The sequence below is a fragment of the Micropterus dolomieu genome, linkage group LG17 (assembly GCF_021292245.1).
Source record: "Micropterus dolomieu isolate WLL.071019.BEF.003 ecotype Adirondacks linkage group LG17, ASM2129224v1, whole genome shotgun sequence".
Taxonomy (NCBI): domain Eukaryota; kingdom Metazoa; phylum Chordata; class Actinopteri; order Centrarchiformes; family Centrarchidae; genus Micropterus; species Micropterus dolomieu.
The window spans coordinates 28,154,592-28,177,574 of NC_060166.1; the positions used below are offsets into that span (position 1 = coordinate 28,154,592).

Sequence of the window (22,983 nt, forward strand, 5' to 3'; positions counted from 1 at the left end):
GTCTTCAGGATCAAATGCTAATGCAGGTTCTCCACTGAAGTGTCAGTCCATCTGTGTTCTGTTCTCTCCACGGAGATAATTCACCACTGTTGTGTTAAGTATTTCAACACCTTTAAAGGTTACTAATTAATTTACTCAAGGTTAGTTTCACAAATTGTTCAGGTTTGACATTGTTGCAAAAAAAATCTCACTATGTAAACCAATATTATATAGTAGACCTTTCTGTAACACGGTACAGAGTCCATCTTATGAGTCACTATTTAATGCTATGTTTTCTAGGTAGATACTGTACCAGAGGTGAACATAAATGTCATCTCCAATTTCATTTCAAACTCAAATACAGTTAAAATTAATTTTTGCTTTCATTGCATTCACTGAGTGAATGATTATATGGTCAAAAGTTGCCACAGTAGGAAGCCTACTAAATAACCATAACTTTGTTCTACCTCTGTGTTGTCGGATATAATATGTGAACGGACAGAAGGTGTGAAGTCATGATTATTCATGAACATCTTCTGCATATTAATGACTGCACAGGTTTCCTTTGAAGAAGTTAAATCAATCCAAGTCCCCATCAATCTAGGCAGACATCTTCATTAAAGTGTTTGGGAATATAAAACATTAACATGTCATACGGTTCAGTGTCCTCCTGGAGAGCAGTAAAGGTTAACCAGTCAGTGCGCTGGCAACATCTAAAATGAGACGCATCCCTCAGCGACTATCCGGCAGAAAACCCATTCAACTAGCCATCTGTAGCAGAGTGATAACTTATATCTGTGCAAGCCAGCTTCCTCTTTTATGGATAGAAAACATATTTGCACATAAGACCTGTGTTTGCCTCAAAAGCTGGAGTATACATTTATGCAGACATAAATTACACACTTTCAGCTGACTTGAAAAATATCTTGACAAACCTTCTAGCAGTGCTGCCTCAAAGATGATATCTTAACAAATATGATTTCAACACTAAGCTATAAGTGATTACGTGTTTGGTGAATTCAGCTTTCCTCATAGACAGGGAGATGATTCAGTTCATCTGTATGGTGCATCCATGTTTTCCACTGGATGGAGCAGGAGTTCAATACACAAAACAAGACAGTTTTTCCATAAACTCATACCATTGTAGTGGTGTACAATGTTACACTTAGACACAGAGACTGCTAAAACATATATGCACACAGTTTGCTCTCACATCATTGCCCACAAGTTGTACCTCTATGTCTCTGACCCACTCTCTGTCAAAGCAGAATTGATGGTGTGGATATGATACCAAAGAATAAGCAGCCTAACTTTTCCCATGTGTTTTTGGCAAAATTCTGTTGCAATAGGTTCCATAGAAAAAAAACATATATGTGAATGTTGACATCCTGTGAGCTCTCACAGCTAGAAGGTTTAGTATTTGGATTAAAATAGGGGTTTCATGCATAAAAAGGCTATAACAATATTTTAAGAAGAAATTTAATTGTTTGCACACAAAATTGAATGAGGGGGAGCTCATTAAAAAGCCAGATTATTTTTCAGAAGGAGAGGGTTAAATGAACAAAATTAAGATTATTAATATCTGATATAATATCTGACCTCACCACAGGAAAGGTGAGTGAGTTCTAGCTCTAAATGCATTGTGGCATTTCTGTTCATTCTGTATGCCCTCTTAGAGGCTTTAATTCTCAGTTTGAGAGGCAATGAGCCCCCCTAAGTGTGACAACCCAAAGCCCTCTAGGCTTTATGTTGGCTAAAACAATCAGACTGTTGGAATGAGTGCCTTGGATACTATGTGTTGCAGCGGCAGTGATTTGTATCTGTCACTTGTTATTTTCCCTAACAGTGCTCTTGGCTTTGTGTTGCTGAGTTGCTGAGTCCACTTTTGTCTCTCACCTCCACTGTCTCTGCCCATCCAAACCTTTTATCAAAAACACTGTTTGTTAATTAAGGCATGTTCATTTTCAATCTTGACATGACATGTACATTTTACTGAGCATACAGTAATGCCAAGTAAACCTTAAAAACCCTACATATGCTAATTTAGCATATGGGTCCAGTCATTCTAATGGTAAACAACACTAAGAGTTTACAGCCAAGCTAGTGACGTGTCACCATCCTAGCATACTCACAATGACAATGCTAATGCTGATATTTAGCAGGTATACCATGTCCACTGTCTTACTTTACCTTATGTGTTATCATGCTAATTAGCACTACACAAACTACAGCTTGTGGGAATGCTGTTAGCCTTCTTTTGCAGGTATTTGGTCATAAACTAAAGTATTGGACAAATTAAAGTTTTGATGTGATGATAGCACTATATGAGTATTATTGAGGTTAGTTCATATAAACACAATAGAAAGCAAGTCTTTTATGTTTGCAAAGAGAGAGCGAGGTCTTCCTTTTACTGAAGATTTCACTTTTACTACTGCCACACTACTGCCACTACTGATTTAACTTTTTTTTTTGATTACCATGATTTTTCTGGAGATATTTCACCACCATCAAAGTTTATTTGTATTTTTTCCAGCAGTGAGCAGCTCCTTCATTTCCTTTGTGCATTGCATTGTGGAGTAATTTACATCAACAGCACACTCAAAAATCACTTTTTCACTGTGAAAGCACCCAAAGCCTTCATAACACTATTCCATTGATTTACAGGATGCACCAAGAACTCAGCAATGCGCAACCGAAGGCAGTGAAGAAGAAGACTGCTACCAGGTAAACATGGATAGTTTAAAAGTGTTCAAAAAAGAAATCGACTTTTATGAGGAAAGAAATGCATTTGAAAGTTTGTTTAAGAAGATCCTCAGCCTAAATTGAAGTTTGTACTTTCTGTTTAAGATTTAAGTTTGAATGAAATAGACTGTGGTGCAACAGCAATTGGTGAGATGTACCAAACCGTTTGATAAATCTGAACTCTATGAGCTAATTGCATTTAATCGGCATCTGCGTTTATAACAGCAGATATATGTCTATTGATAAAGACACAGAGAGACAGATCCTTCACTCATGTCATAAGTGTTGCATAGTTTGTGTCGGAAATTATTAAACCAGAGCAGACATGTAAATAAACATGAGCTGAACAAGAATCTAACACGGCTTCCTGAAACTCCTTTTTGTGTTGTGTTGATGTTAAAGGCTGTAGTCAGAGCTATAACAACTCTGGTTATAGTTACAACGTTAGTTAAATGAAATCTCAAAGTTGCAAGTCCTCGTTGTAGACAGTCATGTAGTATTAGATGCATTCAACAGTAGGTCACTGTAACGTTATCGTAGACGGCATGTTTTAGAGCCAGCTGGTGCTTGAGAAATTGTTTCTCATAGCTTTGGATGTTATTAATGAGTGCTGGTACAGGCATAAACTATGTGAAAATGCTACATTGAATGTAGTTATAAAGGAAGATTATGTGTATGTCAGGACTCAGAGGGGAACCCAGAAGCAGATCGGACAAGTGATAGTTAAGTGTGTAAATTGTGCAAAGGGGGTGCTGGCAGGCAAGAGTGGGGGTCCAGAGGTGGGGGGAGATCCAGAGGGTGGCCAGCTGACAAGCCTGGAGAGTGGAGGTCCACACATTGTCTTACAGGAGGCGTGAGCAGAGTGGGTTGAGTTCTGGGACTGACTTTCCAGGGCTGATCTCCAGAGGATTCCTGAGACAGAGAGACACAGTTAGTTGTGGGCATCAACAGACAAAAAGCGAATAGCAGGCAGGCAGAAACAGGCAACTAATCTCAAAAACTGTCTGGAAAGTGGTAGCATACATGACACTTCACAACAATCCGGCAGTGACCAGATGTGTGGCTGCTCCTTAAATACTGCTGGATAGATGAGGTGCAGGTGCGGTGACGACCTCAGCCAGGTGTGTGAGTAGACAGAGAAAGGCCCCCCCCCCCCCGAACCCTGCCAAGAAAGTGACACAAAACACCACGAGACAAGACAAAAACAGAACAAGCACCCAGCACGCAAATCCCAGACCAAAACAAACACTCAAACAATCATCACGGCCCATCTGTTTACAGTTGCACCTTCCTGCATCAAATATTTAATAATGTGCAATTGTTTACACGTTAAGATGTTGAGACTGTAATCAATTTAATTAACATAATCCATTTAGGAAAAGGTATTATAGCCCACATACAGAGCAGCTTTCAATATCAGACTTTTCTAAGTGTAGTTTGGACAGGAAAGGGGTCTACTATAAGCTAAAAGCTATTCTTCCTGGGGTCCTCCAATCTTCCATGTGAAAATACAATTTATTACATCACATTACACACTATACGCACAGGACATTACACAACATTTAAATACATATTGTACAATTAACGGCATTAATCACCAAAATAATAAAAAATAATAAAACATAATTAAAATAAAATGTCGCTCCTCCGAATAGATCTATATCAAAGAATAAGCTAACTAAGAACCCTACAACAGAATCTCCTTAAATTAAATTAATATTAACCATCTAAATTTCTTTGAAGGTAATATTTCTTAAGTGAAGTTTTAAAACCATACAGAGTGTTTTGTTGTTTGATAGTATTTTAATTTTCAAAATCAAAATATCGGCTCATAAATCAGCTCTTTTAATATCATCATCAGCATCGGCCCCCAAAAACCCATAGTGGTCAGGCTCTACTACAAACTTTTTAAAAGTAGAAATTAGTCACTACAAATATTTTTCAAATCACATCATAATTTTATAATATATATATAAATAATATATATAATATATATAATGTAATTTCTACTGATCAAATTTATGTATCAGATATTTTATTGAAGTTGAACTGTTGACCTCTACACTGTGTTCACTGTAATATTCTGTCCATTTACAATAGTGATCTGAGCTATCTGCAGAAACTTATTTATTACTATGTTAAAAGTAAGATATCCATGAGACACAGAAAAGTGGGTATTTTAGGCATCCCCTTGTAATGATGCTTCCTAGACTCAACCAACTCATTTCAAAGTTAAAAATGTATCTGCTATGTTCATGGTGTAATCAGGGCTAAACATTATTTGAGATACACCATTTCATTTTAATCCTGCTTCTTCCCAAAAAGCTGTTTAACTTGAAAAGCTACATGCCTGTGGATTCATGATGGAAAAATAGATCAAGAGCTTGATCATTCTTTGACAATTTATTCCACTGATGATACATATTTGAATGAATTAGACCTCTGAGGAGGCACATGCCTGTTGTTTATTCATTTGGTTCTCCTAATTCTCCTCCTAATTATTCACTCTCATTCTGTCTTTCACAATGCTTGACTTGAAATGAAATACCAAAGCAGACAAAAAGAAATGTAACATAACTGTAAAGCTAACCCGAGGAGAATCCTGTGTTTTACGGTCATGAGACATCTTGCTTGGAGATACCAAACAGACAAAACAAATCATGCTACTAGTTTACCTTTAACACATGACCAGGAAATGCCCTTAACCATCCCTTCTAAGTGCAGTCAGACCATTAAGTTCAGTTAAATGTTGACAACTTTGGATAATGATGGCAGTGAAAGATGTGAGCTTTGCTATGAAGGGACACAGCCTGTCACATCTGATGCCACTGTGAGCAATGATATGTGGCTCCAGCATCTGACCCTCTCTTCCTGGGGGCATGTTAGGTAATTGCTTTCTCAAATGCAATATACAGATTGTTTCCCCATGAAAGTGTTGTAAGGCAGCGGATTTTCCAAATTCTTCATAATTTCTTGTGACCCACATCTGAATTCAAAGACTATGATGCAGGCTAATATAACAGGATTTTGTACACATCCAAGCAACCAAGCTTCCAGCAAATGCTGTGACCTCCTAGACTATTTTAAAACCTATTTTTAATCTTGCTGCAGTGCACCCCCCTGGTCATTTCCTAGACTGATAAACCGCATTATGGCTCACAACCAATCACATGAGAAATGTAAAGCTGCAGCAACTACTTAAAGCTTAAAGATTTTAAAGTGAAATTAATCCAAGACCAATTTCAACATATTAAGATGTAATATTAAACCAGGCCTGATCTGAACACTGGAGTTTTGCTATTCCAAATGGCAAGAGCTACAAACGTTTGTCTATGTCTCTCCTTGCTGACCCTAGGAATGTGCTTTGGTTAAGAATGTGTGCAGTGTGATTACCATATCGGAGGCTATGTCTGTTGTGTAGAAATCAGGCTGCCTGGCGCCAAGAAATATCTCTCTCTGTATCTCTTTCTCTGGGCTGTTTTGGACTGTTGATTCATTCAGATTTTAATGCATTCCTTATCACAGCCCTGGCATCCAGATATCACCTGCCAGATCACACGACAAATTAAACCCCAGTCTTCTGTTTTGGAATAACAATAAGGCTGATTCAGTGGTGCTGCTGCCGAGCAGTGCTGGAGGTCATGGTGAGTGTTAAGTTGCTGCTAGGTAACTGACTTGTTTTGTATTGCAGAGCCTAAACTGCATGAACTTATGACGCAAGCATTACGTTGTACAGTTTTAACAGTATTCCAGATTCTACATGTGTTCTGTTAAATAGAGAGCACTTTACCTAATGCAACATAGCTTATGAAAAAAGTGTTATCAGTGATCTTCAGAATATCCTTGAGTGTAGCTGCAGCATGCTATACTTTGCATGACTAAGCCCTGTTCCTGCAGCACACTGAGGAAGCCTCAATGTAAAAGCATCATCTAACTAACTAAAAGACAAACATCCCTGCAATAGGACCAGGTCCATACATATTTAATAAGATTCAGACCTTGTGACCTGAAAAAGTCTCAGATATCCATATTGAGAAGCCTTATAAAAGAGGGTGGTTACAGGTGGTATTGTGTTCTATATCTGTTCTTTTTTTAAAGGTGACTGAGAAAATAGTTAGTAACAGCTAGTGATGTAAAGGGTTTTTTTCACATGTGGTTCTCTTGTTACTCAAGCACAGAGTTGATTAGTGAAGTAGCGACACTCTTACAAAGTACACTCTTACTAAATACTCTTAAAGGAAACTTGCCTTGATTTAAGACAATGATCAGCTGAAGTGAGTTATGGGAAAAAACAAATTACTAGAGGAGGAAATAAAGAAGGTGGATTTTTAACACTGATTTTTTCTGTGCAAACAAGCATCACAACAGGGAGAAAAGGGACACAAATTAAGAGGACTGTGAGCCAGAAGCAACTGCAGTATTTATCACTTAAATCACACTTTCACTGTGGTTGACTTTAACTATCTTTTGTGTGAATCATGAAGCTGGCAGTATCGGAAACAAAAAGAAACTCCTTCTTTTCGCAGGGGAGCAATTTCTTGCCTGTTTTCCCAGACCATATGTTACTATTGATGTGTAAATGTGGTTTGGAGAAGTATATTCTCATTATAGCAGATGTCTAATGTAGGATAAAACACTGTATGCAGATCCAAGATAGAGGTCATTGTCCTCGTCACCTTTACATTGATCAAAGCAATCCACCAATTTGATAAAATTACTTTTGTGCTTATGGTTTTTATAGATTACTTTGATTGAACATCTAATGGTTGTTGTCATAGAAATGTATAGTGAACATGAATAATTAGGTTACTTTATTGCATTGAATTGCATTGTAAATTTACTGTACTTGTACAGCTTTTCTAGTCTTCCGACCACAAAACACTACGTCACATTCACCCCATTCACACACAGTGTGTAGCAGTGACTACCATGCAAGTTGCATCATGCTAATCATTAATCATTCACACACAGTGCGGTTCAGTATCTTGCCCAGTGCCACTTCAACATGCAGACTGGAGGAGTCTGGGAGCAAACCGTTGATCTTTTTATTAGTAGGTGAGCCATGCAACTTAATTTGTTTAATGCTTTGATTTTTGACTAAATATCTGCAAAACTATTGGCATTCCCAACAACTTCAGCCGTACATTATGTCTAGTGCTTTAGTGTTAGAATTAACTATAACTAAAACTAAGATGGTAATCATGGCAAACATCATACCAGGTACACATCAGCATGTTAACATTGTCATATGGACGTCAGCAAAGCTCCACTGGCCACATGGCTGTAGACTGTTGTTTCTGAACGAAAACTTCTTATCCATCTTATTAAATGGACCTTGTGGTGAGATTATTTTGTCAACTGTTTCCAAGGTCAAGAATAAACTGTCAATAACTCAACATCTCAATATTAAAGCAACCTGGATGTGTGGATAACTGAAATAGATGGCTCCTTCTAATAACACTGCAGCCTGTGGTGTAGCACTGGGCATTGAATGGATGACTGCTTTTATTTCCAGCAATCAGTAGGCCATTTATTGGTTAAGCAAAAGTGCTGTCCTGATGACTGTGTGAGGCAGAATAAGGCCTATGGCTGTGGCTGCCACTGTAAAAGCTGGTAATCTATTAGTACTAAATCAAACTGGCTGATTTATAGTTCTGAGAGTTTAGTAAGTGAATGGTGAAAAAAGGAAAGTTGTGAGAGTGAGGTTTCTAAGTTTGACTTTACAATCCAGTAAGCCTTACAAAATCGAAATAAGACGATATTGCAGTCAAGTCTGATGCCCCATAGTAAAACTCTGACCTTGAAGTATAAAAAAGCTTATCGCAAGTACTTCAGCTTCTCTGGAGATCAGGGATGGAATAATAAAGACACTCCTAGAGCAAAACAAAATTCTTCAACTGTGAAATATCTTTATTTATGCAATAATGAAAGGTGGACTGAGTCCAATCAACACAATAACATGTTCATCATCATAGGAGATCTGTACAAAACAAACTTTATAGCAGTTTCCTCAAGAGTTGTTTATAAATGGCAAATTAGGTTAATACCCAATAGTTAAGTCAAGATTTGGTGAATACTAATCATTTCAAAACATTAATTAGTATTAATGGGAGGTTAATCATATTTATTTGAAGACAATAATTGTGTAACACTTTTTACATTGACACAATTTTACATTATGTAATATATGGGGTTGTTCTTTTCTTTGCTCTGTTTCTGTGGGCATTATTTCACGTTAGTATCTAAGAATAAAATGAAACAGGAATTGATCTATTTGTCAATTTCCATTTATCCCACTATAAGTGCGTCTGAGGTAAGAGTAAGAGGTAACTTCACTTTATTAACAATGCCCTGCCTCAGTTATAGTTAGACACTATTTTACCACTGAAAACTCAATTCAAGTACTGATTTTGATTTTACTCAACATATGGGGGTTTTGATTATTATTCACAACTAATTTACAGATACTATTGTATTATTAGTTAAGAGGACCACAAACATGACAGTTGATAGCCATTATTTAACATGTGCAGAGTAATCATTTAACCAATAGATCATTATTTGCCATTTACTAACAATGTTTTACTAAAATGCTGCCAATCGTAAATATTTTACTCATCCAATGTATGATCATGGCAGAAAATATCACTATGTGTTATACGGACTACTGGAGTCACTTTGATTATTGTGTATACATTGATTGCAATGCTCATTTCATTACTTGGATAACAATGTTTCAGAATTAACAATCTAAATGAAAAACAAAATCGAGGTAAGTATTTTAGTATTGTTTCTACAATATTATATAATTAACAAGTAATGCTAATTGGTGCACTGTAATTACAGGGGCGGCACTACAGGAGTCATACATACTTAGTAGTAATCAAATAGCTAATTACTGGACCACCTATGGTTTACAGGTGGTGAAAGAAAAAGAGTTGAAGACAGCTCCCTGTTGGCTTGCACATTCTACTCTGCAATGCAGGTTTTCAGTTAAACCAAGACACCCTAAGAACCCATAAGCCCTTTTTCTTTCATAGCAGGTATAAAAAACACAACTAAGTAATCCTCTAATACACTGCTTCATTCCAAACCTATAAAAATACATGCTCAGTTCTGAAAAGCCGGCAGAAGTGAGCTGCAGTGATAACATGCAGGTATGTTAACACTGGCCTCAGAATCTTCCGCAGAGGCATTTACTTCTCATAGCTGTCTTCATGTTCACAGTAAATACAACCTACAAATACCTAGACACTCACTCACACATGTACACACATACAGTATCTAAAACATGTCAAAGCAAAATGTCAACGATAGATAAAATGCACTTTGTCATGAAGTAACAGTTAAACTCAATACTTTGGTCAAACAAATATAATTATTCCGTATTTTTACACAACATCAAAAACAATTTAAGGCAAAAATCAACCATTCAACAAGTCAAACAACAAAAGGTTCAAAAACATACATTGAAAATATTTATTTTTACAACATTTCCTTATAGAAAAATATGTTTGACTTGCACAACATGGCCACAATAAGACTCAATTCAACCTTGAGTGCACAAGACAGCATCAAATTTCATCACAAATCTGTTGGTTCCAGTGTAGCTGCAGTAAATAGATGCAAGGGCATCCTGGTGGAATTTCAACTAGTATGGGGTCTATTGTACAATCTCCTGCAAGCTACTGTCTGTGAAGATTCTCAATCATGCAAGCCTGGCCTGCAAGCTACTGCAGCTACCATGCAACTAAACTAATGTTGCCAACAGTGACTACACTGTCATTTTAATTATGTATATCGCCTTTTACTGTGTTTATCAATCTGTAAACATTTTTTTGGTCAGTCCAACGCTTTCCTACAACTATGTGTGCACGTGTGTGTAGTAACCAACACACAGCCACAGTTCCCAATCATCAGGAAAAACAAAAACTACAAATACAATAAAATACAAATACAACTCTTTGTTTCTGAAGCAAGTTCCGCAGCTAAATTGAGAACCACTGCGGTGTGCTTCGATAGTGCAAATGCGACCTCAGGGGCCAAGTCGTGCACACCACAGCACTTCAGCTTCAGTGGACCCTGGTCTGAGGTGGCTGTCGAAAGGCATGTTCTGCCTGACTGGTTGAGTGGAAGAAAGAAATGGGAGGGGGGGGCTGGAGTAGTGCGCCAGCCACAACTTGAGGGAGACGTCTAACACTGGGAACGAAATGGAGGCAGAGGCCGGCGTTGTGCGAGGTTGGCTGATTGGGGCTCCAGATCGCAGAGCTTGTATACAGACTGAACCTAAATGTCACAGTGCTTCTGCGTCCAGAGGCCCCCACAGGGATCATGTGTGTTGGGTATTTACATCAGTGGTCAGTCAACATGACCACGTGTTAGCACAGCAGTCTAAATGAGGCCAGTGTGTAATGCAGCGTCTGATAATCTGTTGCTCTCAGTCTCAACAGGTTCAAATTCAGTACTGTCGTCATGTTTTCCATCCTCTGAAGCGTGCGTGTGTATATGAATATGTGTGTATATCTACTATCTGAAGTACATTCTTTTGATTTTACAATTAGACACATTTTGAGATAGACACAGACATTCGCAAAAATCATTGCCATTTCCAGCAACTGCTTAAAATTTCAGGCACGAAGACTGAGTGACATTATCTGACGAGCAGGTCACGGGGAAAAAAAGGGCCAAACAGGTGGCAAAGTGAAGAGGGCCAAGCAGGAGGTAAAGCTGAGCTGTGAGGGATACCAGCAGAGGATCCAATGTACATGTACAGTAGGTAGAGGTGACACTGTCAAATGAGAGAGGACAATTAGTGAAGTCTCAAAGTTAACACATTGATTAGTGTTTGTGTGTTCTGTATCAGCATATTTCTTCCCACAGGCTCTCACGGTGACACAACTCCAATTACCATAATTGCAAAGACAATATTACAAAATCAAGAAATTACTGGATTTCAAGCATGGTGGGACATTGCATTTGTAGCTCATCCGTACTTATAATCATGGACAAATTTACATTCAGTCCTCATAGGGAGCTGCTGCTAATAATAGCATCACATAGGCTGTCACCGGAATATTAAGTATCCTGAAAAAAACACACTCATTGTTTGTTATTTTGCTAATTTGCTTCTTTAATTATTCCTTTCTGTTGTTTTATTTTATACTTCAGTTTATTCATAAATATAATAATGCTTCTGTTACTACAAGTGTGAAGACCGTAATGTATCAGGTACACCACAGAGCATAATCTAATCGAGGTGGAGATTTATTGACTTTGCCAGAACTCAACAGTAGCAAGCAAAATCAATCTGTGTTTGCGTCAAAGCGTCGCACAGCCTCGAGCTCTCAAAGGCTTAACAGGCAAAGTTGTGAAGTAAAAGGTGAAAGCATTATTCAGCTAGGATTTATTAATGTTAGCTTAATGTTTGCTGCCCTTAATGCGACAGTGATTGTTATTCTTAAGACGGAAACAAAAAAGCATAACAGCAATTGGAGGAGGCGTATTCAGACAATCTTCACCATTTTTATGCTCTTAACTAACGTCTGATCATAGGCTGTCTGAGAAAGCCTGTGCACGATTGCAATCCTAATCCACTGAAGTATTCAACATCTTGCAAACATTCTTTTTTTATTATGCGCCTTACTGCTTCGTTTTAGAATATGAAACAGCAGTATAGTACAGTCTCGCACTGGTCTATCACAAGAGAAATCTGCATCATTTGTGAAGGACAACATGACACACTACTGTGCATGTCCAGAAGGTCAAGCAACAAATGATAAACAAGCAAACAAAACAATTTAGTCAGATTAACTATTAAAAATGAAAGCAAGTGCACCTGAAATGTCAAAAATAATCCCTCATTGCAACATGACAACTGTGTGCGCACACAACCACAGCAAGTAAGCTAACTAACTCTTGCCCGGTCTGAATTCTTTTCAGCAATATCACTGTTTCCAAGAGCTAGGCAATAACTAGTAGTTAACTAGATAACTAGAGTACAAATTATCGATTAGAATGGTCGCCAAAACTACAAAAATAGGACACAGGTTGTTATCACCTGGAGTTATCCTTTAAATCCTCATATTTAAACAATAAGGTCTCACCTTGGCCCTGGACACTTAGACCCCTTTGTTCTCCTCTTCTATCCACCTGCAATCCTTTCATCTCTCTTTTGACGTCAGGGAGTAGTGTCTCCACGATGCATGGAGGCCCGTCCCCATGCGCCTTGTCCGCCTCCTCCTCCTCCTCCTCCTCCTCCCCCGTGGTCCTTATCTGACTCTGGCTGGCTCTGGGCTCTCTCAGGCTTGGGGTTGGGTGTACAGGGTGGGTCGGGCTGTTGTACTGACATGGTCCTGCGCAGGTGGGTGCGCTTACACAGGAAATCGGGCTTCGCTGACAGACCAAATGAGCCTTTCCTTAGGACCATACGAACCGAAGGGGATTTCTTGGGTCTGGCTCTGTGTCCAAATTGAAGGGTTGAGAGGTGCGCTGCATAGCCCTCGCTCAGGAACTACATATACCACACAGAAAAAGGGTCAGAAAATCAGATCAGAGAGTAGTAAGAAGATCAAAGTAAATGAGACAAATCAAGAGGAAAAGCAAAACCTTTTAACTGTAATAGGCAGACAGACAGACCATGAAGTGCCACTAAAGAAAGAGATAAAAGACAAAAATGAAAATTGAACTACCTGGCACTGATTTTGGTACTTCTTTGAAGGTCTGCCAACAATATAAATCTGTGAGGGGCTGAGGCCAAGCATGTTGTAAACAGAGATGTCCTTCATGGAGCCATAAGCAGAGTTGATCTTAATGTGACACTGTTGAGAAAGGAAATAATCAGTTGAGAAGTGTGTGGCATTTCGATGCAGCACAACCCAAGGCTACAACACTGTGAGCTTGCAAAATAGTGATACGGAGGATCAAAATGTTTCACATGCTTTATTTGAAAGATCAACAGCCCAGTTAATGTCAGAATGATGGTGTACCTCATGTATGAGGTTCCTGAGGAAGATGGTCTTTTGTCGCAGGGGATCATGAACCAGGCCTTCAGAAAAGAAGATCATCCCATGGGGAAAATTGTGCTGCGAGAGCCAGGATACCACACGCTGCTTCTGCATATCCGGGCGGCCTGTGATGTAGATAATCAGATATCCCAGGTCCTGCCAATGCCTGCATGCGAATACATAACATCAAACACTCTTCATAGTTATCCATTTTATCAGTATTGGCATGATCACAGAGAGGGCATGCTTAAATGTTTAAAACGTCCCATGCGCACACATGACACACACACATGCATGACAAACGCACGTTCAGAGGCTGTGTTGCATTACCTGACGACATCAACAGCTCCAGGACGGACCTTGGGGTCACTACCCATGATTGACACACTTGCAGCAAAAGAGCCATCAATGCTGAAGACCACACACTCCATGCCCCGTGGCAACACAGTCAGGTAGGCCTCTGCACTTGTTTGATCCCCCCTTAGAATCGAAAAAGAGAGAGATTGCATAAGAGACTGCATTTGCTATACATGGTTATTATTCCATTCAAGGCCCTTTATACTCTCTTACTAGAATGCTCTCCTTTTGCTATGTATTGCTACGTCTTATGTGATAAAGCAGCACTCTGCTTTACTCCGGGCATGCAACACAGATGCTTACTTGACCACCATTTTAATTGGATAGACTCCCAGGCTGAGCTTCCTGCTCTTGGGTATGGTATATGTGACTCTGCCGCTACTGTTGGTCACCTCGGTGTCAAAGTGCACCCAGCGGCCAGACTGAGGTTGTGTCATTAACAGGACATCGACCTAAGAGAGGCAGGGTGGGTCAACAGGTGGAAGTTAATGTAAGTTTTCAATACACACATTAACACATTTCTTTGGTAATCAAACATCATGCTGCTTTTCACCTTTTCTCCAGTCAGAGTGACCATGTCCAAGGGGCCGTACATGAAGCGTCCAACCAGAGTTTGAGGTCCATCCTCGGTGGCAATGACATCATTTACCCTGTGGTTGGCAGTGACGTTCTACAGAAGATAACAATAAGGATCACACTCAAGTCAAGGTTAATATTTTAGTGCTGCTTGCGCATTAGTGATGCTCTCTGTGGAACAAATCTGAACATTTAGACAACACAAACTGTGAGGTGAGTGAGAGAGATCTAACGAAGCTACTAAGTGGACTTTGAGTTTAGATTTTTTTCACACATTAAGACCCCAAGTTCAAGAATTAACTTCAATGCTTACACCTGCGTTGCACAGACTGTCTGTGAGCTCACAAAGCCATAGCTACAAAACACATATTTAAAGCTGCTACAGTCAATATTTTAATATTAAAAAATTAATCAAATGACTTTGTGTATTGCAAGGAGTCACTTGTAATGATAAACCAATGTAGAATTAACACTACTCTCTGCACTTCATCTCAGCCCTAAGGAGCTTTTCATTCAGCTCATTATTTTGGTTTTACAACCCACAGTTTTACTGTTTTGGTTTCCTCTCATCAGTGTTATTTCCAGATGCACCAGGCAGCTCATTTACCTACCCGATGGCACTTGCCTAGCAGCAGACCACAAACAGACTGACTTGAAGTATTGATCAGCTAAAGAGCCTGATAATTACGTCATGAGTTGGTGGAGAGTAAACGGAGCTAAAAGGTGAATGAATATTGGACTTATATAAGCCTGGTGTTCATAAACACAATTACAAATGAATGCTTTGTTGTTGCATATATGCTTGTTGTATATATAGGCAACTGTTTGCTAACAAGTTAACTTGAGTTAAAGATGATAATATATCAATATTGTGTTTAACCATTCAAAATTCACATAGAACTAAATTTAGAAGAAGAGGGGGCTGGGGAAGTGATAATACTAAAAGCATTTTATATGGACCGCCTAAAATGTAGAAATAAATGATTAGACAGTATGTAGAACTTGTGACCATGAAATTACCTCTCTGCCTGCCTGAACTACTGTGAGGATCAAATAAAATCACCACTGGTGTTTGTCCTTGCATGGCCTGGCTGTACAAGCCCTTAAGACATGTGCAATACAACAAGAGGGAAGTGGTCAAAGTTTCCCGTGCTTTGATGCGTTCCATTTCCAAGTTTCAATGCCTAGCCAAATGCCTCAGAAGTATGCACAATGGGAGCTCTATATTGAGCTTCCTTGTCTTGTTCTTTTCTCCATATTGCACCATTCAGCGAGTACCTCCAAGTGAGCCTGCAGTGAAACACTAATCCCTAAATCTCTTCTTGCTGAGATGGATGCATTTTAATAGCATATTATCAGCACACTAATGTATAACTCTCAGACTGTTGTGGCCCACTATGACAGGAATTGTTATTTTCCTACAGACTTCTCTTCCATTTCTGTAACCTTTACTTTATCCTGGAGAATTTTGCTCGGCACAAATGCTCTTTTACCTTACACCTTGCTTTTCTCCCAAATGGTTAGACACCTTGAAATGTGTTTTTTGCCCTGTAGATAAAAAATAACATTTCCTCCACAAGCTTCTGCAAGATGTATGCTTATGAAGATGTAATAGAATGTTCATTTTTAAAAATATAAAATACAAGAGTCATGTCTTACATAAACATACTATAATGTATATTATGTGTAAACAAAAGCAACAGCAATAAATGTGATTTGTTATTTATTGCAGTGATTTCATCAGGAGTGAGAGGCTGTGATGACATTTTGTTTACTTGAAAATTAACTTTTGTTTATTGACAGCACTCACCAAAGGATAATGGAGCATCTGCATATAGCACAGCTGTTGCACTAGCTTTGTCAACTATCAATTGCATGGGGTCTTACTTACTGATCCAGTGACGGCAAGCACATAGTAAACAAATCACATATGCACACCTGCGCACGCTCACTAGCCTAACATTTTTTCGTCAATTTCACCATTTATTACGGGATTTTGTGGGAGTGTGATGGGACAGGGGTGAAAATCCACTCCTGTGTCACACTCTAATACAGTACATAAAACATCACAGTTACTGTGTGTCTTTGGGAGGCCTAACATCGAGGTCTAGTAAGATTTCCCTGACACAGTTCACTAGGTAGTCTCTGTATGGTCATATGTGAAAACAGAAAAGCAACAAGCGCCTCAGTATCACTATCCACTCACAGACAAAGTGTGGAAGAGATGAGTTGGAGAGTCAGACCCCCACTGCATATACAAGAAACAACACCCACACTAGTGGGCCCTTCCCAGTTGTGACAAAGACCTTTTACCAAGCTGAGGAAGCTCAGAAAGAGATGCCAAGTCTCTCTGAATAGTATCACTCTGCAGCAGACAAGCCCAATCTGTGCCCAGATTTAATCAGCACGGAGTGGCTCTGAATCTCCGATGCTGAATTGTATCTACAACTTTTGTAGAGGTGCTTTTTTTCAAGAACTTACATCAGAAACACATCACTTGGCCAAGGTGAGGCATGAATGAGATGACACTGAAACAAGAAAACCTCCGCAGACTCAAATATATATGTTTCCATGGTACTCTGCTTGCACAGTTCTATTTAGAGCCTCGTAAAAAGCAAGCAGTAACTAAATTCTTTTCTTTAGAAAATGGAAGATAACAGGAGCATTTGGTGGATAGCAACGTGACCTTGATTGTTCTACTGTGTATGGCTATATCAAGTTAAGTGTGTGTGTGTGTCTGCTTGCTACAGTTCTTCAAGATCAAAGTGTGGGAGTATTTTAAGAAATTCAGACCATTCACACGTACTGAAGCACTACAACCTCAGCATTTAACAATAAATTCTTATTTTTAGTTTGAAGGAATGAAAGACCAATGCATAATAATAACAATTTCTGCTGTACATGTGTGTGTTTGTATGGATGGTTGTATTTCTGAGAATTAAAGGCACCTTAGAGACAATATTCCAGGTTGTGTAATAAATTGTTCCCAAGCCAAAGAGCTTTCTTAAAATATTTAAGAATTTGTTCATTTGAGCATGAGCTTCTAAAAGTGAATTGAGATAAATTCACATTTCTGCCAGTAAAACAAACTGGGACAAAAGTACATTCATACAAAATAAACCACCAAATAATTTATTACCCTTAGTTTGACATGTGTCCTCCTTCTGAGCCATTTTTCTCGTGGGCTGGAGGGAGAGAACGGAGCTGAGTCCAAATTGTCCGCTTCCTGGGTCTTCACACAGTCACATCGCATGAGCTGTCAATAATACACATGCATATATAAGAGCAAGCATTTCCACACACAAATCCTATATTACGCAGACAGTCTAAGCAGTTTGTCTCTCAGTAATGACTCTAGTCTTACCTAAACAATTTCTGTACATTGATGCAATAAAGTATAGACAATAATAACATAGAAGGTTTACCATCTGAAACCTTTAAATTAATATGCAGTTATGTTTTGGGATCATAAATCACAATTCTAATGGAAAGCTTTGTAACAAGAGCAGCAATGACACTGATCAAGGGCTAAACAGTGGTTTAGAGCAGTCACAGAATATTACCGTGCAGAGGCAATACATACCATTCCTGACCCAATCACTGGGTGGCTTGGATATAGAGAGGCTCCTACATTCTCTTAAGCACTAAACTTGGACTGTGAGAAAAGTACATCTTTAGCTTAAATTCTATTACAATCCCTTACTATGATGCTGCATTGAATGAGCTGAAAATCACTGAACCAAAATAATGAACTTCAGGTTTATTAGCTTCCCGAAGGCTTTGATATTACATCTTCTTTCCTATGTGTTCTCCTTATTTCCCTCACGTTTTCTCACAAAGAAGACATGGTGCAGCAGACATAGAAAGGGTGAAAAAAAGTTTCTAATGATCAAGTTCAAATGCTGCCAGTGTTTCCAGGAGCTTCTAATAGAACATGATGTGATACACTTGTTGTTCTTTGTTGGTGCATAAGCATTCAGTAAGCATTCTTGTCACTATCACAGACACACAAATGCCCCTTACATGTGAATGTAATCACAGTGGGTAGATGGTGGTAGTAACGCTGCCAGGGCCAAAGTTTCATTCCCACTTAGTACTATAAAAATAAGCAATGTAGTGTGATCTGACTTGTAGATCCACATGCCATGACTCGGTAGTGGACTGTAGCTCACATATACTGTAAGATGTCTTGAAATCATGTAAAACAATATTTATGATTACAATGTTTGGGTAAATCTCTATATGCATTATTTATTTCTTATTGCTGGCTCTGTCCACAGTTACGTGTCATAAAGGAGTGTTGAAGACATCACTGGCTCCCTGCCAGACTTGTGGTAATAACATATTCAGGGTGTCGTCTGTGCAGAAGGGTCCCTAGAACAGCTAAGCAGCATCTCCCTTCTATGCTGTGTTGTTTGTGAAGCAAGAAGACATCATTAAATGGAAACAGCTGTTCCACAACTAATAGCGTTTGGTTCAAAGAAATTGCAAAAGAGAAGAATATAAAACAGTCACATTTCATTATCTTAAACTATGAGTACAACCTGAAAAATCACTGAAGATGCAGCATCTAAAACATGGCATATGTTAAAAAAAACTACATCAGCTAGTCAGAGCTAGAGGATTGGAATTAAATTGGTTCAAGTCTTCCCTACAAGCAATTATATATCAGAACGAACTGAAATGGCATGTGGAGCTCCCCAAGGGCCAATCCTAGGACTCCTTCCATTCAGCTGTTTTCAAATTTGCACAACAAGCTTTTATTTTGTATATACTATTTTTATATCTTGACTTTTTCCTCATCTTTAAGACGTCTCCATGTCTTATGTGAAGCATGTTAAGTTTGTACAAATGTCTTCTTATGTCAACACCCATGTAGATTATGAATTCATGGCGAGAGCATTGATTCTGGTAACAACCTTGCAAGTAAGGCCAAAACAAGTTTCTAAAACTACCACCAACTACTACCACTTTACATTAAAGCTATAAAGAAAGGCTATTCTCCTACAACTTTCTTATTGGTGGTTTTGTTATGTTATACAGTAACATTTCAGCATACATACATACATACATACATTCATCTCACAAAAAGCTACATTTTTGATGCAGTGACAGCAAGTGGCTTCCTGCTGCTCTCATTGGGTTATAACAAAATAGAAGCAAACAAACCCGGAGCCCGTGGACCTGAAGCTGACTATAATTGTTACATCAAGGAAAGCAGGGTTCATATACAAATGTATGACCTTAACAAGAGACTGGAGACGTACCTTATTTTGTCACCCACAGCAACATGCTTACAGAACCTCTTTGATTTGACAAGTTCGGTCTTTACATTATGCTAGTTACCTATAGTTGTTGGTAATACATTACAGTATGCTAATTATGCACACGTCTCACATGAAAAAACAGTAAGCCTTCAATGGTTTTAGTGCGCTAATTAAATTGAAACTTGCTGAGAAAAACACTATAGGCTGTCAATAATGCTTGCCCACCTGCCGAAGAACAAAAGCTGCTACGTCAGTGGACTCCCAGTACGAGGCGTGAAAAAGGTGAGGCAGAGCCACTGTTGGGAAGGCAGTCAGAACATCAGGGCAGTACAAAGCATAATCCAGCCTCTTGGAGCCCCACCAGCTACTGGAAACTGGAAAAACACATATGCAAGCATTGACTTGTGGAAATCTGAGGTCAACTTAAGAGCTGTAAAACCTCATGAGCCTGAATTCATCTACAGAAGATAATTGAATAAATGAGACAAGGCAGAGTAGCTTCTCTGTTTCTCTCCTTCCCTCCCACTCACTGTTAGCGATGGTGTTTCCCAGCTGGCCCATGGAGCAAATCGACGATTCACTTTCCACACTAGTCAAGCTGGCTCTACGACCTCCCTCTTCTACTCCTCCTCCCTCAGTCTTGGTCTCAGAGGATGGCTGTGAAGCTGGACCTCCAGGAGTTTGATCACCTTCCAGAAACACGTTTGTATGGCCTTGGATGCTCTCCGCTAGGGAGTGTGAGAAGAGGAGGGAAAGAGAAAAGACAAGGACAAACGGAGAGGGAAGAGGAATGGAAATGCTTTGATTGCACAACAATTGATTGTCCTCAGTCTTTCAATCAATGCTGTTATTTTGCCTAATAAGAGCCTCTTGCTGTGCATTGACTTTGTGTTTTAAAACCAAAGACAAGCACTAAGTAGGAGAAATGACAGAGACTGCTTCTACCGTTCATGGGGTTCAATCCGTTGGCTTTGGAAGTCCCAAAAATCATCTTGCTCTTGACTCCTTGACTCTGACATAGAATAATTAAAGTAGAATAATTTTATCAAGCTGGGTTATTCTCTCCCACCGGCACCTATCTATCTATCCCATTTGTTCAACAATAATACTGTATAATAGGAAAAGGAGAATTTTCTCTGTAGACACAGTTCCACCAGACATCATGGATCTACTTGTTATTCCCTAAGACACAGAGCCTTGAGGAACCATATTTCATCAATAATTTAATCGTTTGAGAGGCAAGTGTCTGTCCGTCAGTTCAATATCACATTTATCTTAAACCCTACAATGCATCCTGGGGACAAAAGGACACTCACAATGAATGTAATACGACTTCCACCAAACAGTATTGCCCAACATAGCTGAACAACACAGCCATAACGCTCATCTCATTCTTTGAGAACACTTCCACACTGTTATCCTCTTCTACCTGTATTATGAAACTCAAAATGTTTTTTCAACCTGACTCTGGAGAGCACTCATTATCCTGTTACCAAGGCCCTGTATGTTACTTTGGATCTATTATGACACAGGATATGGCTTGACTCACATCTGAATGAGCCTCTAGTCCACCGCTGCGCTACACAGTGTGCTACAGATGAAATGCTGACCTCAGTGGCAACCTATTAACCAGTCCATGTTTTGCTAAACTATTGAATGGGATGTCTATCTATATATTTCTACGTATGTCACATGTATGTCACGCAGACACTCAACAAGCAGATAACCCCACTTCTGCATCATGTCATGTACTCGCACCCATGTACTATAATGTGCATCAATTTACTGAGATATGTTTTAATCTTTTGATAGAGTGGATATAAGGTATAGACCAGGAGCTGGAACAGGAAGCAGCATCACTGAAGAGAGCTGAAACAAAAGGAAAAACAAAATGTGTGCCACCAAGATTAGTCTTTTTTTGTGTCATGAAGCAGCCAGTTATTGGCAGATTAACCCTTTCTTTGTGGCCTACTGGAATGGTTATAAATAAACCAAGGGCGTAGGTTTGCATATGGACAGTCCTTACCAATTTGTGAGAAACTCCATTCACATTATCTGTGGAGGTAAATCATATTAGATAAGTCCGATGTTCCCCTTCTAGGGGCTACATCAAATTATTGTCTGAGATTTTATATACAGTCTATGGCTGAGATCTAGTAAATGTGACTATTGCTTAGCTGTTGTTTCAGTCCAATGGACAGTGCTAAGAGATAGAGAAGGAGAGAGAGAGAGATTTTATTACAAATAATTTTTTTGATTTTGAAAACAGTAGCCTTACTTCATCCGGGCAGGGGGGGGGAAGCTACATTGTTGTGTCTCTACCAATATGATTCAACTTACACCCCTGAAACAAACCATAGAAATGCAGTCGCATGTTGCGTGCTTGGTCTGTGAAGGATCAGAAACTTAAAGAATACAAATTAACAGCTGCTCTTTCAGACATGAGGGAGAATCAGGTGGAGTTAATAAATTCTCACGGCCAAAACAAAGACGATGGAATCTGAAACACTGTATGTATCCGTGACGCTAGATTTGAATGGTTTTCCATCTGAATGGGCCTGCTTTTGAGGGGCAAAAAATAGGTTGCTGGTTAGGAAGATATGGCTGGTTTAGGGATTGTTTAGGCTAATTTAAATTCATCAGGGTAAAACATTACTTTTTTTATTTGGTATTATTTAACCAGACAAATACAAGGAATATAAACACTGCATCATTTGTTTGCTTAGGTGTTCAGGTTCAAATGAATTGGGTTCAACCCTAGCATAGAAAATAAGAGTAGGATCTACCACTTTTCTGTGTAGAAGCATGCACGTTTTTGTGTGTCTGTGTGTTTCTATTTGTGTGTGTAAAGCCCTTTTCCTTATGGATTAGGCTACATAAAATTGCTGGCTTCATCTATCTGTTAAAGTGGTGGCATTTTCTCACTTAGACATAGGTTACTTTTATGTTATGTCCCTCATGCCTTCCTTTCTGCATTTCATTAGCTTTGCACCCGTACTCTGCATAATGACACTAAAGTTGAATCTAATCTAACCTTACGCCTTTATTCAGACAGGACA

The 22,983-nt window shown here is 39.0% G+C and overlaps 1 protein-coding gene across 1 annotated transcript in view; it reads right to left on the reverse strand.

The window, feature by feature from the left end:
* Positions 1–8,613: 8,613 nt before the first annotated feature.
* The window catches only part of pitpnm3 (PITPNM family member 3), a 35,896-nt gene continuing 21,526 nt past the window's right edge, over positions 8,614–22,983 (reverse strand). The window contains exons 3-12 of the mRNA XM_046072822.1: positions 20,455–20,652; positions 20,150–20,298; positions 17,797–17,913; positions 14,635–14,751; positions 14,385–14,533; positions 14,055–14,204; positions 13,707–13,890; positions 13,410–13,538; positions 12,825–13,231; positions 8,614–11,509 (exon numbers count right to left, since the gene is read on the reverse strand). Coding sequence (XP_045928778.1) covers positions 12,899–13,231; positions 13,410–13,538; positions 13,707–13,890; positions 14,055–14,204; positions 14,385–14,533; positions 14,635–14,751; positions 17,797–17,913; positions 20,150–20,298; positions 20,455–20,652 — 1,526 coding nt within the window. The 3' untranslated portion in view covers positions 8,614–11,509; positions 12,825–12,898. The remainder of the gene's footprint in view (positions 11,510–12,824; positions 13,232–13,409; positions 13,539–13,706; positions 13,891–14,054; positions 14,205–14,384; positions 14,534–14,634; positions 14,752–17,796; positions 17,914–20,149; positions 20,299–20,454; positions 20,653–22,983) is intronic.